The sequence below is a fragment of the Pagrus major genome, chromosome 23, assembly GCF_040436345.1.
Source record: "Pagrus major chromosome 23, Pma_NU_1.0".
Classification (NCBI taxonomy): Eukaryota; Metazoa; Chordata; class Actinopteri; order Spariformes; family Sparidae; genus Pagrus; species Pagrus major.
In genome coordinates this window covers 5,568,498-5,585,646 of record NC_133237.1, presented here as the reverse complement: position 1 = coordinate 5,585,646, position 17,149 = coordinate 5,568,498, and the positions used below count along the sequence as shown (strand labels likewise).

The 17,149-nt window shown below is 40.8% G+C and overlaps 1 protein-coding gene across 2 annotated transcripts; it reads right to left on the bottom strand.

Annotated features, from left to right (window-relative positions):
- Positions 1 to 124: 124 nt before the first annotated feature.
- traf7 (TNF receptor-associated factor 7) lies at positions 125 to 15,206 on the bottom strand. Of its 2 annotated transcripts, none has more exons than XM_073494611.1 (22): positions 15,103 to 15,206; positions 12,847 to 13,018; positions 12,650 to 12,707; positions 12,421 to 12,509; positions 11,984 to 12,100; positions 11,727 to 11,819; positions 10,375 to 10,408; positions 9,848 to 10,070; positions 9,586 to 9,720; positions 9,272 to 9,367; positions 8,920 to 9,041; positions 8,537 to 8,610; positions 8,324 to 8,372; positions 7,822 to 7,949; positions 7,275 to 7,357; positions 7,115 to 7,154; positions 6,884 to 7,000; positions 5,487 to 5,609; positions 2,909 to 3,028; positions 2,326 to 2,457; positions 1,373 to 1,492; positions 125 to 1,122 (listed from the first exon to the last, which is right to left on the bottom strand). In XM_073494611.1, the coding sequence occupies exons 2-22, from the start codon at positions 12,958 to 12,960 to the stop codon at positions 1,108 to 1,110; spliced, it is 2,082 nt and encodes a 693-aa protein (XP_073350712.1). In that variant the 5' UTR covers positions 12,961 to 13,018; positions 15,103 to 15,206; the 3' UTR covers positions 125 to 1,107. The 2 variants fall into 2 exon arrangements, with proteins under 2 accessions (XP_073350712.1, XP_073350710.1); XM_073494609.1 differs by having other exon boundaries at positions 1,035 to 1,122; positions 12,421 to 12,512; positions 15,103 to 15,171.
- Between the last annotated feature and the right edge of the window lie 1,943 nt (positions 15,207 to 17,149).

Sequence of the window (17,149 nt, the reverse complement as noted above, 5' to 3'; positions counted from 1 at the left end):
AGATTTTAACAGGTCATATTTTACACAGGTCTCTGTCTAATTAGCCACCCAGTAATAGTAATAATAATAATAATAGTAACTATAGCTACAGCATGAATGAAGACGCACTCCTGTGTCGTCAGTGCTCGGTTCAGTTTTTCATTTGCAAAGTGGAAGTTATACATACATGAGTACAGAAGGCCTTTCATCCTAGATGTGTCCCGGTGAAGATCTCTGTTCGTCCTGAACACATTTTCTATCACACCTGTTTAGCCAATGTCTTACATGATACAGTCTTAAGTTGAGGTTGAGAGTCAAATAAAAAGTATTTGGAGTTGTTATAACTGAGTTCTCTGCCTTTTCTGTCGCTGCTCAGATCCGTGCACTTTAACAGTAGGACACATAGATATACAGTACGTCTTTGAAAACGATGAGAGCAAATGGTAGTATGTGAGAATAGGATTTCTGGGCCGGAGTGTACATACATTGTAAAAAAAAAAAAAAAAAACTGTTGCTACTTCATATGCATTAAACAATCTCATCCCACTTTGCATGTCTCATCTTTGTTCCGGTACATTCTGGGATAACATAAATACATTTGTAGTGAGTGTGGTGTCACTCAACGTTTGTGAAACCAGCCCTTTGACTTATCTGAACAGTATGCATTAGGCATCATCAGTACAGTTCTTAAATGGCAGGAGTGTCCACAGGGAGTAGGCAGGACCATCTCGAGTTTAAAAAAAACTCTCTGCTTCCTGCTCTGATTACGGGGATGTAGCGTCCAGTCAACGTCGGTTTCGGTGCAGAGTGGTGCAACTGTAAGGCAGCTTGTCTTATTTTGCCCCATAATGCACTGCTGATGAGGTCACTAAGGAGAGCGTGACCCCGAGCTGAGCCTCGACCCCAACGGTGGGGTCCAGGTGTCCAGGAGTGTTTACAGGAGTGTAAAAGCAACTCTTATATAAAATAGTTCCGATGCAGCTTGCTTGTGAGGTGGCGGTTATTATTGGTCTGTGGCCGTTTGATCACAACCAAGGTAACGGGTGTGAAGGAGAAAATCATGTGGAAAGGTTACCGTTCATGGCGTCATGTGAAGTCAGCTGGACTCCTGCAGAGCAAGCTGTTAGCTTAGCATGTCCACACCTGAGAGAGAGACAGAGAGAAATTACTGCAGAAGCTCCAGCAAAGTTACAATCTATCATAAGTTACATATCATCATTAAATAAAGATGCTTTGAAAACCAGCAATGGTTAGATACATTAAACTTAAGACTGTAGTATGAATGGACAGACATTTAACATACATAGCACTTATAGAAGCTGGATGGATAAAGCAGTAAATATCCTAGTCATGAGTGATTTGAGTGAAATGATGGAGACATGATGTGTCATACCTTGACGGTGCTGTCGACAGCTCCAGAGAAGAGGCGGCCTCTGGACACAGCAAGAGCTGTGACACTGCCCTGGTGTCTAAGCAGGGTCTGGGTACAGATCATGTTGTCCATGCTCCACACCTAGATAACACGCACACACCTTTTACTTATTTTTTGTTTCAAGTATATTATATGCAAAATTAACCTCTGCCTTCTCGTCTGAAGGTTTTGTCGATGCGTATTTTTTTCTCATGATATTAGTTTCACTGCTACCTCAGCCAAGACTATCAACTTGTGTTTGCTGCTTTTATCTCACATACCAAGGGAGCACATTTTAATATAAGCCATACTTGCTAAACTAGTCACAGGTGAACATAATTACAGCCATCTGAGTAATTCTTTATTTGTATTCATTTTGAGTTCTTTGGTGCATGATGTTGATGTTGATTGTTTCTGGGTAATATGCTCATTTGCTTTGCTGCTGAGTTAGATGAGAAGATTGTGTTTGCACCTCAGTTTTTGGAGGAATCAAATAAGATTTAATGTGTGTCAGTGAGCTTTAGAGGTGCTGTTGACAGATTTTGGTACCGTTTCCACTAAAGGAACTTTCCCCAGGGACGAGGAAGCTTTGCAGCTCAGTGCATTTTCAGCGCAGGGACCAGGGTTTAAATTAAATTACAGGGACAGTATTTTACCATTATACTTATACTAGTGGACTTAATAATAGTGGATACTTAACGCTAATAAAACATCTTTATGAGTCAGTGTGTACTGTCACATGCTACACTCTCTTTCCTGGCACTAACACATTTTAGGAATACTTAAATATAAAACTGTTTAAGGGTTCATCTTTAAATGTTTATTATAAAACACGAACAACATCACATGTAAGTGAGTGACATTTATTCTATGTTTCCACACTCATACAAGCACACACACAGACAGACAGAAACAGTCACACTGTGCGTCCTCACCCGAAGTGAGCGGTCATAGGAGGCGCTGAACACTTTGGTCTGGTCAGGGGTGGAGATGACAGCAAGAGCATAAACTGTTCCCACGTGACCTGTCAGAGTCCGCACCTGCTCTTTGGACTCAATGTCCCACACCTACAGAGAAGACACAAACACCTTCGTAATCGTAATAATCATCATTAAAACACCAACATCACAGGTCTGTGTCCGAGAAAGTATCTTGGCTTGTAAGATAGTTGGAAGTAAGCGGCGGCTAAATCATCATCAGGTCCACATCAGATCTTAGTCTGGCGTTAGTGTATCTTGAGTGCATTTATGACTGGCTTAATAATGGGTGAGCCCTCTGTGATTAGAATCTGAACCCTCAAAAGGGCATAAAAGGCAAATAAAAAAAAACAAAACAACAGTGGTCCAAGTAGGACTGAAGCCAGAAAGGACCTTGTGCCTTGCGAGAGAGGGCGAAACACATTATGGTTTTGCTCACGAGGCAGGAATGAAGAAAAGAAAAATGAGAATCAAAAAACAAAAACGTAGTCAGTCCTGTGTGTGTGTGTGTGTGTGTGTGCTTGTGTGCAATCCCTCTTACATGGATGAGGTTTTCATAAGTGCCACAGACGATGTGGTGGTTGGTGACGGCGATGGAGTAGACGCTGCCACCGCTGGTCTGCAGGACGTGAACACACTCCAGAGACCGGATGTCCCAAATCTGACAGACAGAGAGAGAGAGGGGAGTCAGAGTCAGAGAGGGCTGCTGGGTTGAAAAAAATACACTTTTAAAAAGGAGTAAGGGGAAGGGACAGATAAATACACAAGTTTTCAGCAGTGGAAAAAGTGAGTTGCTCAACAGCTGCAAGTTGTCAATTTTCATCTCCATGGCAACACACAGTGGAGCAATAGCTATCTTAACAGAGGAGTCTAGCTGGCCAATTGCAATGCAGCACTGAAAACAGGCCATGAAATGCAGCAGAGACAGAGAAGATATACTTCATATATTATCTGTGTCTGACTGTCTCTTTCACACACACGCACACACGCACACACACACACAGAAAAACGCTGTATAAGGCCAAGCTTCATACAGCTTCATAAATGTCTTTATTGTCAATATTGTTTTGAAGCTCATCAACTCAGCCCTGCACACAAACATTGCTGTGAACACTGAAACACTGGCAGGTTTAAAAAAAATACAGCCAGGATGATCCTTTTGGTTGGGTGACTCAGTACTTTCTGTTTATGTTGGTTTCATTTTTTCCTGGTGCCCTTTATTCCAACACCTCACCCGTCTCACTGAAATGAATATATTGTTGGTCTGAAGGTATATTCATAAATTACACACCATGAAAATGTAGCATCTTGGTTTCAAATCTAGTCTGTGAGCTTTGTCACGAGGCATCTCCCTGTCTCTCTATTTTATACTATCCAATAAATGCTAAATTACCAACAGATAATCCTTGGCAGTCTGATTAATTACAGGGAAATTACAGTGCCAACTATTTTTATTACAGTACAGTGGTAGCCACAGTTTACAAGCAAGCTAATGAGTCCACCTTATCAGACATTAAAAACAAAAACAAAGAATTTTTTTTTCTACATTTTAGAAAAGACATCAGTGCAAAAAGAGTTTTATGTTTAAACTCTTTTCAAGGAACTTTGTAACTTCTGTGTCAGTAATTTAATTGCCAAAATGTTCAAAGGGATGTTTTTCACTGAATGTTGGCAACATTTCTCACACAATTTCTGCAGCAAAACATTTTCTAAATGACTTCTGCAGCTAAGCACTGGCTAGAGACTAACTCCTCTACTTATGAGCGCCATAAAAATGACTTTATCTGTCCTTTCATCTCTCTTTTCTCATTCTTCATTCTTCCACAGACGTCCCCCATTCCCAAAACCAACCCCTCTCTCTTTGCTGTCGTTTTGCTCCTTCTCTTTATCTGTCTGCAGCGTCCCTGAGGTATTCATTAGTGACCAACTCTAGCACGACAGCGGACACACACACACACACACACACACACACACACACACACACACACACACACACACACACACACACACACACACACACACACACACACACACACACACACACACACACACACACACACACACACACACACACACACACACACACACACACAGAGGCAGACAGAGATGAACATGCAGGCACACAGAGTACTTTCAACAGTGAGGCAGTGAATGAAGATGACAGTCAGACAGAGACACAAAGTCCTTTTTATATAGAGAGGACAGAATCCAATTACTGACCACAATATATCCAAACAGCTTTCTCTCTCACACACACACACACACACACACACACACACACACACACACACACACACACACACACACACACACACACACACACACACACACACACACACACACACACACACACACACACCACAGTTATAGCAGGAGGGTTTCTGTACTTGCAACTAATTACCACCAATATTGTGTTCAGGGTCATGCTGATGTACATAATATCTCAAAACATAGCTAAACAACACATGAGTGTCTTGACCTAGCTTTACATAGTCACACTTGCTCACACACACAGCAGGGCATGTATTTTAACCTATTTACCAACCAAGAGGACTTGTCAAAGAAGTGTTCTGTGTACTGATCATTCCTATAAACCATGTGGAGCTGTATTTTTGGGCAACTTGGCACAATCATGGGGCCGGTATGAATGTTCGTTTTTCTTCTTCCTTCCTTCAGCTTTTTATTTTAATGCTCCGTCTCCAAAATTAACAACAGCCACCATCCAAATCCCACTCAAATCTGTCACTGGCAGATCAATCTGGAGCACCTGCCAAACACAACACTTTCGAATCCAAAACTGAAACTTGATTAAGTGCATCTGAGTCGAATACTCACATTACAACAGCCACAGTTAAAAACTAGAATGGCACTCAGCAGAGTGCAAACCTCTGCCAAGGCCTAACAGTTCCATTTAATTCAACAGCACTGATGCTGTATTGCAGAGTAGAGCTAGTCAGTCCTTGTATTGTAGTCCAGTAATATAAATAAAAATGAAGTTGAAATATTGTTCATTATAACATAACCATTGGATGTTTTGAAACTTCATCGAAAGATCAAAAATTAGTTAGAACTGTGTGTATACGTATCCACTAATAATATCTCCCCACCCCTCCACCTACCTTGATGGTCTGATATGAGCCACTGTACAGGTGGTTCTGGGAGGCCACCAGAGCTCTAACCCAGTGATTCAGACCGGTCAGCTCCTTCTTCAGCTTCAGCTCCGTCCCCACGATATCCCACACCTACACACACACATATACACAAATACAATTCATGAAAAACAAAAAAAACCCTTTTTACCGACTAAACTTAACAAGGGAATAGAACTAATAAAAAGGATAGAGGATCAAAACTAAATGAACAGCACTGGTTTGACTTGTATCTCAAAAAGTTTCCTATTGGAAAAAAATTGTGTTGCTATTATTGCCTGAGTAATAACAATGTGCTTTCATTGCCTTTTTAAATAGTCAGCACACATACGCAAACACATGCTGTGCATGGAGCCGAGCTGTGGGCGAATAGACAGTGGTGAAATCAGTAAAGTGCATGATGTCACTCAGCTGAAATAGGGAGATGCTGGGTGACAGGAGGAGGAGGCAGAGTTGAGTTGGGTAATAAAAGGAAAGTCCCTGTGTAAGAGGACTGACATCACACACACACGCACGCACACAAACACTTCTCTCACTCACTTATAACCATAGTAACAAAGACAAGGTTACAGCCATCACTTCTTACTGTCTGCCTCTCCCCCTCTCCCCCTCTGCCACAGTTTTACACTCTTCTTTATTACAGATCTCAGCAGTGAAGTCGGGACAAGCAACAGCAAATATTAAACCACTTTTAAGAAATCAGACTCACATGCTCAGCAACCGCAGACCAATTTCTTATCTTCACTGACTTACTTTCATGTCAAATCTGCTTGAAAAAGTTAGTTGTTTGCTGCTGACCAATCTTCATTAGTTTTACTGCGTGTCCTCAGTACTTTGCCATGCTTTTACTCTTATTCCATAACATACAACATAGCTTATCCTGGCCTTGATAATAACCTGTGTAGCTCAGGGCTCAGTCTTAGGTCCTGTTCTCTTCTGTACATGCTACAATGAGTTGATATTTGTAATCATATAATATCAGTAATAGTGTCTACTTCCATTATGCTGAAGTTGCAGGTAACACATGGCAAGATTAATCCAAACCATTAAACTACATCAAATCTTCTGTCAAGATAGCTTTTCACCAAGGCCGTAATAAAGTAAGAATCCGTCCATTTCTCTGTTCATCTGATTCTGAGATTTTGATCCATGCATTCGTCTCTCTCCTTAACACACTACAGATCATTTTAAGTACTGTTCCTGACCTATAAAGCACTGATATATTAAATGATTTGTATATGTGAGTTCTTATTGATGTGATGGTGCACTTTAAACAAACCTTGACTTCAGTGGGAAATAACCTGAATTCTGTTTTTAAAATGATACGACACAACATATACTGGAATATATCATGTTCACAACTGTACCTTAATGGCCTTGAGGGAGCCGCTGAACAACATGTTGTGGGAGGAGACCAGTGTGCATACAGGGTTGTCATGGGCACGGATAGTATTGACTTTCTGCAGGGTCTGGATGTCCCACACCTACGCAGCAGCAACACACAACAGAAAGAGAAAAACGTTACTTCTATAGATGCTCACAATTCAAACTGTCCAAGTTTGCCCTTAAAGGAGGAAGCAGGGATGAATGCTACTCACGATGATGGTGCAGTCTGCAGAGCCACTGTATAGCTTGTTTCTATGGAAACAAAAAAAGAGATCGAGTCATGGTCTGGGGGAAGGCCAGTCATTCCCAGCTTTACATGCATGTTATGATCACAGAATGTGTTGTTTATGTGCATTGTGTCCATTTTATTACCCCTGGATACACAGTGCCAGTACGATGCCATCGTGACCCTCGAGGGTTTTCTGACACTTGTAGGTGGTGCAGGTGTCCCAAACCTGAGGGGTAAAGGGAGATTGATTGACATACTACTAAAGGGCAAGAAAAAAAAAACTCAACTTGTGCAACTTTAGCCCTTTTTTCATTTCATGTACAACAATGTTTTTTCTAACATTTGAGTAACTTTATTGCCGTTAGAACAAATCTTAACTCAGATCTCCAATACAAAACAACGTTGTGGGCGGAAGTTATCAGAATCTCTATGGAAGTAGGTGGGGGAAGGCTGTGTTCAGACCAAAAATAGTACTGCGTCAAAAAAGAAAAAAAACCCATTAGGGTTGTGTTGGTGTAGGCGTGTTGCTACAGGTCCTTAATGGAAAATAAAATCTATAAAGTCCAGTTTGATTTCTACATCCATGAGTTTTAAGGACCTCTGCTACATAAACAGTGGGTGTCAAGAACATTTTTTTTTGATGCAGTGCTAATGATGATCTTTAATTTGTTTTGTGTGTGTTGATGTTACCTTGATAGTCTTGTCTGAGGATCCGGAGAAGAGCAGGTCCCCGGTGGAGTAGACACACAGACACCAAACGGGACCCTGGTGGCCAACAAATGTCCCCTTACACTTGAAGATCTGCTGGGGGTCGTATGCTACACACAGGCACAGAGACGGGTCAGACTGGATATGTACTATCATTGGAAACTAAACAAGAGAGGACTATAACTGAAGTTGGAGTAGGAGAATTATAAAGGGACAGGGATGTAGATAGGAAAAGGAGGAAGGAAGAGACAGACAGGTTGGTGAAGGGAGTGAGTGGGAGCGAGGGGGAAGAGGAATGAATTGCCAGAGCAGACAGTCAGGGCTTTATTTTACATTTCAAATCAACAGAACTGTAATGATTAAAATATTAAAAACTTGACATGTTCCAGTTCTCTGCAAGGCTTTATCAAATGCGTTCCTCTGCTAAGAGAGGTGAGGAATAATGAAGAAGAAGAGTATCTTAAAAAGGAGGACAGACACTTACAGCCCAGGATTCCCATGTTGAGCCTTGCATTGATGTGGGACAACTCATCCTACAGAGACAGAGACAAGAAAATGGGGGATTTGTTCACTTGTAAGGGAATGAATATCAAGTAAACCTTACTCCAATCCTGTTATTCTGGCCACCTGATTCAAACATTTACTCTCACATACACACTTGTCTCTGTCTCTTTGACAGGTGCACAAACACACTTACGTTAAGCATGGAGGCATCTCGACGAAATTCCATCAGGTCCTCACTCAGTTTACTCTGGTTCTCATCCAGCACATCTGAAAAACACACACGGGCAAAGTTAACAACAACTGAAAACACATTAAGGATGATGTGTTCAAACAAGGAAGCCAATTAATGTCGTAAAACTTTCTCAGTCAATAATTTCTGTCAATATTTATCCATCAGCAGCTGTGTGGTCTTAAAATAATGTGTGTGTTGCAGTGCAGTGCTGAAACATGATCTGATGAAAACAGGCAATTAGTGGTGTACCAACACAGTGTAAACACAATCACACTCTTCTACTCTTCTATGTTATCAATAAGAATGTATTCACTGGGTAGAATAAGTAGGTAAAACTATCTCACCAAACTTGAGCTCCAGGTTCTTCTCTAGCTGATCCAACTTCTCAGATAGTTTCCCTAACATGGAGCGCAGGAAAGCAATGTCTTGGTCCTTCTGGGCCAGAGTCAGCTGCATCTCATGGAACCTAAACAGGGTCAAAGGTCAGAGTTTTCATACAGACAGAGCAGAGGTGGAGACAATAATATGTTTACTATGTTCAAGAGGTATTTAATTACGTTTAAAACTTCATTAGAATTGTGAAAAGTAGGCTAAACACTTAACAGACTGAAAACAATCAATGTGAACTCAAGTGGCATATTTGTTATAATCAATAGCTCCACCTGTGATCTGTATAGTTTAAGCGTGTCTGCTCACCTGTCATCAGTCTGCTGCAGAAACTCCTTCAGACCCTCAAATTTACACACCTCCAGGTGTGTTTCATATGTGTCTTGATTACCGATGAATGTACAGCTGTCGGGGAGGAGAGGAGAGGCAGATTAGTGGAAGGTAGAGGAGCATGTTATATATGAATAGAAGAAAGACAGGGACTTCATGAGACACAGTAGATGAAAAAAATGAACAAACAAAAGATGAATTGCAAATGTATGACAAACAGTATAACTTTACAAGAAATGGGGGAGGGTTAATGTGTCAGCACATATACGCATTTGTGTGTTATTAGGACTCACCCATATTTGGAGTGTGGACACTTGATGTGCTCACATTCTTTGAGGTGAGCCTCCAGGTTCATGGTGAGCAGCGGGGGGCAGGAGGGGTTGTTGGGGCAGCGGACTGGTCTGTAGTCACAACTGACCTCATGTTCTCTGCAGCATGAGTTGGGGTGAGGAGAGGAGATTTAATGTGGTGGTGCTTTGCAGTATGTCATACTACATTTAAAAGGGAAGCAGTGGAAGAACAACATCCTATGAAATTCCTCTCTATAGTCCTTACTTGCGTGCAGACAATTTGATGGTGAATGGGCAGCCCAGTGGGTCCACCTCGTATGCTCCAGGTTTCCCGGCCACTGTGGAGGTGGAGGCTGCAGCCCCTGCTGCCGCTGCGCCTGTGGCCCTGCAGCCGTATTTACAGTGAATGAACAGCTCTCCGATCTGCTCGGCAACCGCAATGTTGTTCACTACAACTGTTAGCTTAGCTGCATCCACTGGGCACTTGTCTGTGAGGAGAACAAATATGATCAGAAGGTTATAATAAACTACAGCCACAGTACTATCACATTTAAATGCAATATAGATATTATTAATGTTATTAGTAGGGCTGCACAATCAATCACTATTAAAAATGAAGCATTTTGATGCTTTATTGGTACAGCATTTTCTTTTATATAATTGAATGTAACTGCAATTTTTCTTTTTAGCACAACATTAAGCCCTAGTTATTGATGCCACCTGTGTTTGACAAGTAAAACTGTCCATCATGATGCAGGTCTATTACTCGCACCAACACATTTTAACTCTTACCTGAAGTCAAGGCACATCGTCTGCAGAAGGTGTGCTGAGGAGGGAGGAAAAAGAGATCATCATAAAATTTTCCACATTTGTTTTAACACAAATGACCATTCATTGAGCCCCACCTCACTTGGTTAGAGTTACTATGCCTGTCAAGCTTTCTGCTGCAAATATAGAGTTTACAATGATAACTGTGGCAGACTCAGCACTCAGACACAGACAAATGTAGACAAAAGGAGGATTCTCATTTCTAGCTGGCGACCTGCGATTTAATCGGCTGTACTGACACCTGTCGCTGGCAGTTTTTAGCTATTAACTTTATAAGCTGAGGTAAGCTTCTGAGTTAATTGAAAATGCTGTCTTAGGCTGACGTTTTAATGCTTCCAGCTGACATATTTTCAAACAAGAAGCCTGTGAATGGGTCTTATATATGTTCCTGATGGGGACAGATATGTTATCAACCATCTACCAAGCTAAAGCTACATGTCCCAGAAATCCTCACCAACTGATGGTCCATATAAAAGGACATGAAACGAGAAAAACCTAATTGTTCTTGTGTTGCAGTGTAGAGATACTTGCTAAGGTCATTAGTATGAAAAAGAAAATGTAAAATCTCACAAATTTTTGCTTATTGTTCATATTTCAAATAATTTGTTTGACTTTTAAGATTACAAGAGATAGTCTTTCAAGATAAGGACTAACTGGTGTGTTTTGGTGAATGTTGCGCTATCTGTGATAACACATTTGACTTGAGTTACTGGAGTGTAGCCAACTTTAGTTTCTGTGACACAACAGTAACCAGGAGCAGCTCCCATGAGGTATAGAAATACTACATAACAGACAAAACTTACTTTTATTTACACACAATAGTGAATACTGCTGGCCACGGAAGTAATACTGAGTTGCCATTATAAAAAGTAAGCTAGTTAGCTGGACATGCTAATTATTGTAGCTGATGTTAGAGCAAATAGATATACTGTACATACTTTTGCTCCAGTATTTGTTCCTTTGTAGAAAGTAGAGAATACAAACCACTATCCAAACAGGTAATATGCAATGTATCTCTCACACTACAACTCCATGAACACTGCCTCGGCATGTTGGGAAATCCAAAGCGTGTCGTGCCTAGTTACAGTTGCTAAGCTATGATTGGAAAACTGCTGCTCAGGAGAGGGGTTTAGCAAACTGTCAGTTATAATTTACTTATGGTGCATCATCAATCACAGCCTTTCAAGGAAAATGTCACATATTTATGCAAATCTCAATTAAGAAACTGTTAATTGAAAAACTTCAGAGAGTGAGCAGAGAGAATGAGGAAGATGGACGGATGAAGGAAAGGCTGGAAAGGACCAAATTCAACTCACCCCACATGTGGTAATGACGGGGTCCTTGAAGACATTACAGCACAACTGGCAGCACAGCTTCACTGACGGCTGCTCAGCAAACACCTGGGGCTCCTATGCATAGACACACATGCTAATTTTTGTATTTGCTCAGAATTTGCAGTGGTTTCAGTTCCTTAACTAACTTGCCACTGTGCTTTTATGTTTATTTGTTTGTGAGCATATGTTTATGTTTCCTGACATACTGTTTGCATATACATTTGTGCTAGGCATCATACCGTGTCCTCCTCCTCTTCATGTAGAGAGAATGTAGAGCGCAGAGACATGTTGGACTCTGAATGGAGTGATCGGACTGAGATGGCTGAATCAGACCTCCGAGGAGTACCGATAGGAGGCTGAGGAGATGGGAGGAAGCAGTAAAGAGGAGATGTCATGCCCTATTCATACATTAATAGTACCATAGTACATCCAAATGTGTGGGATTTTGTTCCCTTATTTGTTCCATCATTATAGTTCACACAAAACTGATGACTAAATGTGATGTTTGAGACTCATTAACCCATTACAGGTTTATTTTTATTGCAATGCTCCTCAAAAATGATCAGCTTCAGTAAGCTTCATAATAAATGGTAATCTGTTCGAGATTTTTGAATTTATTAGGCTGAGCTGGAAAAACATTAAATGTAAAAGGATATGTGTGTGTGAGAGAGTTTACCATTCCATCGTCGTCATCCCGGGGAGAGTAGGTGAGAGTGCTGGAGGAGGAGGGAGTTCTTCGATGCTGTTTATAGCTGCTGGACCCTTCTGCTAAAAACATATGAAGGCAAATTAACAAAAATAATTACCAGAATAGTGGAGTATTTCAGAGACGATCAAACAAAAAGGAGAAACAAAAATGCAGACAAACTAAAAGCACTTATTATGCAAGATTATGTGTGTATCACCTTTAGTTCCAGCAGCTACGGCTGAGAAGGTCGGGCCAAATGAGGCCTCCATCTTGCTCTGTAGATGAGAAAGGAGACTTTCAGCCTTAAGATTATTTAAATAAAGAGAGCAATTCCAGCCAGAAATATGTCACGCAACACGGCTATAATATAGGTATTTGATTAAAATCTCTCTTCATGACTGTAGTGTTTCTTACCCCACTGCTGGAGTCGGCTGGTGGGGGGGAGGGGCTGCTGGGGGTGGTTGCTGTGGTGGCTGGTGCTGCTGTTCCGGAGTATCTGTTGCTGCTTGGCGTCTTACAGCTGCTCATAACCCAAAACGCAAACAGATGCACGAGGAAACACTAGCAGCTAGCTGGGCTGCTAGGCCTGGGTTTAGGAGAGAGGAACATGGGGGGTGCAGAGAGGTCAGGATGGATGTTGTGACACACAGTGCTAAAATAATACATTTCATGATTTGTATGATTTGATTTGAGCAGCACTCCAGGAGCCTGGATGAGATCAAACCAAGTACATACTGCCTTCCTTTATGGTTTAACAGAGAGGGAACAAACACACCCACACTTGGCAAAAGAAATATTGATGACTGCCAGTGGTTACAGTACCGCTTAAAGCTACTTAACGTGAGAGGAGGCGCAGTGAGAAATCATGGAACTTGTACTGTGTGGAGTTCATGTTGTTGATCAGATGACTTTGACCTACTTTACTGGCTTCAGGCACAACAACACACCCAAACAATAACTATTCCACTTTAGTCGTTCCAGCAAGGAAGATTGTTTCATGCTATAGTTTGTGTGACTGGATTGTTTTTCATAGTTTGTAGAAGCGTCCAAGCTCCGAGCACATATTCAGTAAGCAATGGCTGAATACAGGAAGTTTAAAGTTCAGTCAGTAAATCAGTCAGTCAGTAATTTACCGGTAAGGAACAACTACATCCTCTGAAAGTGGTATGTTTCCCTCAAACTCTGATCAGATATTGTCCGTCCAGGTTCTTGTCAAAGGATGTTTTTATATCAATATCGTATCTGTGTTCTGAAAGCTGCCGTACAGAGCAGCACAATTCATCGGAATATTACAGAAATAGTATTATGGCTGAGTGTAATATCCCTTTCACAGTAGCTGCAAACTTTTGATAAAGGTAAAATATGTGACAAAACAGCGTTATAAGGAAGTAATGTAGTGCTGCAGGGCGTACAAATCTCGCTCTTCAGATGTAAGAAAACATGTTTGTTTAGAACAGACTCAAACAGATGTGCGTCATCAAGATTTTAATAGTTGGTTCAGTGAAAAGAAAGTGTATGATGGGTAAATGAACCGTCTCAAAACATTTTGCTATCACAAAATTATCACATTGACTTTTTTTTTTTACCATATCATGAAGCCTTACTGCTTTAATTCTCCTCAAAGTAAGTAAACATGTCCTATCATTGCTTTTAGTATGGTTTTGCTCAATGTGAATGTTTCCTACAGCGATTAAAAGTGAGAATGAATGTTAATGAGTTAAATACAAAACTTACATAAGTTCTTTCTGACACAAAGTCAGTCTGCAGTCTCAGCTGAAAAGAGGAAGTTCAACTTTGCAGAAGTAATTGTATTTTTTAAGAAGCCTTTAAAAAATTGTGAAGTACATTGTATAAGTGAACATATCTCTGCACTACACAGGAATGCACTGTTGAAGTCAGAAATCCTCCTCCTGAGACGTACACACAGCTGAGGCAGCAGGAAAAAACCCAGAACAGCTGTCTTACTGAAAGCAGCACTGACACCAGGCCTTATCAACAATGTAATGACGGGAACAGTGAAAAAGTGACCAGCATCTGCAAACCCTCAAACACACAGGCTGAGAGGGAGGGAGCAACACACAGACAAAGGCGAGTGGGAGAAAGTGACAGCCAAAAGCCAGTGACCCGTTCAACTAGATAGTGATTTAAACAGAAAGGTATGCGGACTGTCAGTTCATATGGTAATAGGCTGCAGAATCTGCCGATGAAACTAGCCAGGACCTCTAATCCGCTGCAACCAGCGTCACTGTCTTTTTTCAGGAGCCAGGAGATTCCCGTAAAGAGGAGCCTCGACACAGAAAAAGGGGGGCGGAACACACAGCGGAGCAAAGTTGAAGACTGACAGCTAGCTAGCTAAATGTTCAAAGGCCGAAAATAGAAGAATATAACAGTTTTACGCGAGTTAGCTACTATACACGACAGCTCATGCTGTAGTTTCTTATCAACCGTCATCTTGTCGACAACCATTTAAAACTGCGATAATTAGCTAGCTAGCTAGCTAAAGTGGCTTGTTTGTTAGCTTAAGTTAGCTAATGTTACATTTTCTGTTAGCAATCACTGCTGCTAACTGCGTTCCGCAAACTCGGCTAACAACCAACGGCAAGTCTGCCTTATTCAATAGCTAGTAAGACAATTATTTAATAATAGCTTCGTTTTAGTTTGTGGACTTACCATCATTTTTGTAACAGCGTAGCCTGAAGTCTGCAGACGGATTCCTAAATCTTCCCCTCTCTCGCTCTCTCTGCCTCACATACACACAGCTCCAGTGCCGCAGTGCATTGCGGGACATGTAGGAGCGGGCGCACCGCTGTCCCGTGACGAATATGGTTCTCTCCGCTGTCGTACTACACCACCCACAATCCACTTCGCGGAGCTGCCATTGGACTCGGTGCTGTCAGTAAATTCCGCAAACCAACTGCAAAGCGCACTATTCCCAAATCCATCCACATCTGCCCCGGTTCCGCGTCGTTATTGGTTCGTGTAGAGACCGAACCATCATGCGACAGCCACCATCACGTTTTACGGTGAATACACGTGCACGGTGGTGTGATGTAGGGAGAGACTGAGGAGAGACTGTATGATGCAGCTGCACGGGTAAAAGATATCATTATAACACCAGAGGGATGATTTACTATATGCACACTGTGGTTCTATACAGGAAGGTTGTACTAATAGAGTGTAGCATATACAACAATTATATTATCTACCCACTCCCACAGAACAAGACTTTTCATGTGGCATTACTAATTAATTAATCATTTATGGAGCAAATGAGTGGAAGACTGTACGATGCAAGTACAGAAATGATGAAGGTGTGAAGAGAGTGATGGGCTGCAAGATGACACTGTCAGCATGTTCATGTATTACAGTATAATAACTATGTATATTAAAGCTATACATCTCAGCCCTCGGGTGATGAATGATGCTCTCTGACTTGAGACACCAACGGCAGCATCAGTGTGTTTTTCATGTGGGCTCAGTGTCAGCTCTACTTAATGATGTTTAACATTGTAGAAACACACACACACACACACACACACATGCAGTGAGGGGTTAGGTCAGATAATGTCTATATTTAATGCAAAGTTATTCTTTCATGTTGAGTCAATGTCAAGATATCAAATCTGATTGAATTAATGCAGATTTATCGATAAACCTGAAGCGTTTACTCAATTATTAGCCTGCGTGTGAAGTTAAAGGGCACATATGTGCGTTTCGAGTGTTTTTTGTATTTAAGCATTATATATAAAAGTAACGCATTTCAAATTGGTTATATTGTCTCTTGTAATAAATCACACTTCCAGCTCTTGACTCAACATGCTAGAAAAACTTTGCATTAAATGTGAACCTTTATGTTGTACTGAACAGAACTAGATGGACATTTCACATGTAATTAAATACTCAAAGTCACTGTTTTAGACAAATTATTTATTTCATAACAACACAAATGCAAAAATAATATCTGAAATCTAAATATGATTTTTCTAACATCTGAGTGCCCCACTATAATATGTGTAAAATGATGTGCTGATATGTGATCTGTTGAAAATATGAAATCCATAGTATTTCTACTGCGATGTGTATTTCTACTGTGTATTTCTATTGTCTGCTCTGTATTTCTTCTGTGTATTTCTATTGTGATGTGTATTTCTACTGTGATGTGTATTTCTACTGTGTATTTCTATTGTCTGCTCTGTATTTCTTCTGTGTATTTCGACTCTGTGCTGTGTATTTCTACTGTGTATTTCGACTGTGTGATGTTTATTTCTACTGTGTATTTCTACTGTGTATCTCTATTGTGATGTGTATTTCTACTGTGATGTGTATTTCTACTGTGCGATGTTTATTTCTACTGTGTATTTTTACTGTGTATCTCTATTGTGATGTGTATTTCTACTGTGAAGTGTATTTGGACTGTGTATTTCTATTGTCTGCTCTGTATTTCTACTGTGTATTTCTATTGTCTGCTCTGTATTTCTACTGTGTATTTCTATTGTCTGCTCTGTATTTCTACTGTGTATTTCGACTGTGTGCTATGTATTTCTAGTGTATTTGTACTGTGTGCTGTGTATTTCTACTGTGTATTTCTATTGTGATGTGTATTTCTACTGTGTATTTCTATTGTCTGCTCTGTATTTCTACTGTGTATTTCGACTGTGTGCTATGTATTTCTAGTGTATTTGTACTGTGTGCTGTGTATTTCTACTGTGTATTTCTA

Coding starts and splice junctions, on each gene's coding strand:
- traf7 (XM_073494609.1), bottom strand. CDS start 12,960: ATGAGCAGCTGTAAGACGCCAAGCAGCAACAGATACTCCGGAACAGCA. Junction 7,950..8,323: donor CAACATGGGAATCCTGGGCT/GTAAGTGTCTGT, acceptor GCCTGTGTGTAG/CATACGACCCCCAGCAGATC. Junction 7,001..7,114: donor CTGCAGACTGCACCATCATC/GTGAGTAGCATT, acceptor GCTGCTGCGTAG/GTGTGGGACATCCAGACCCT.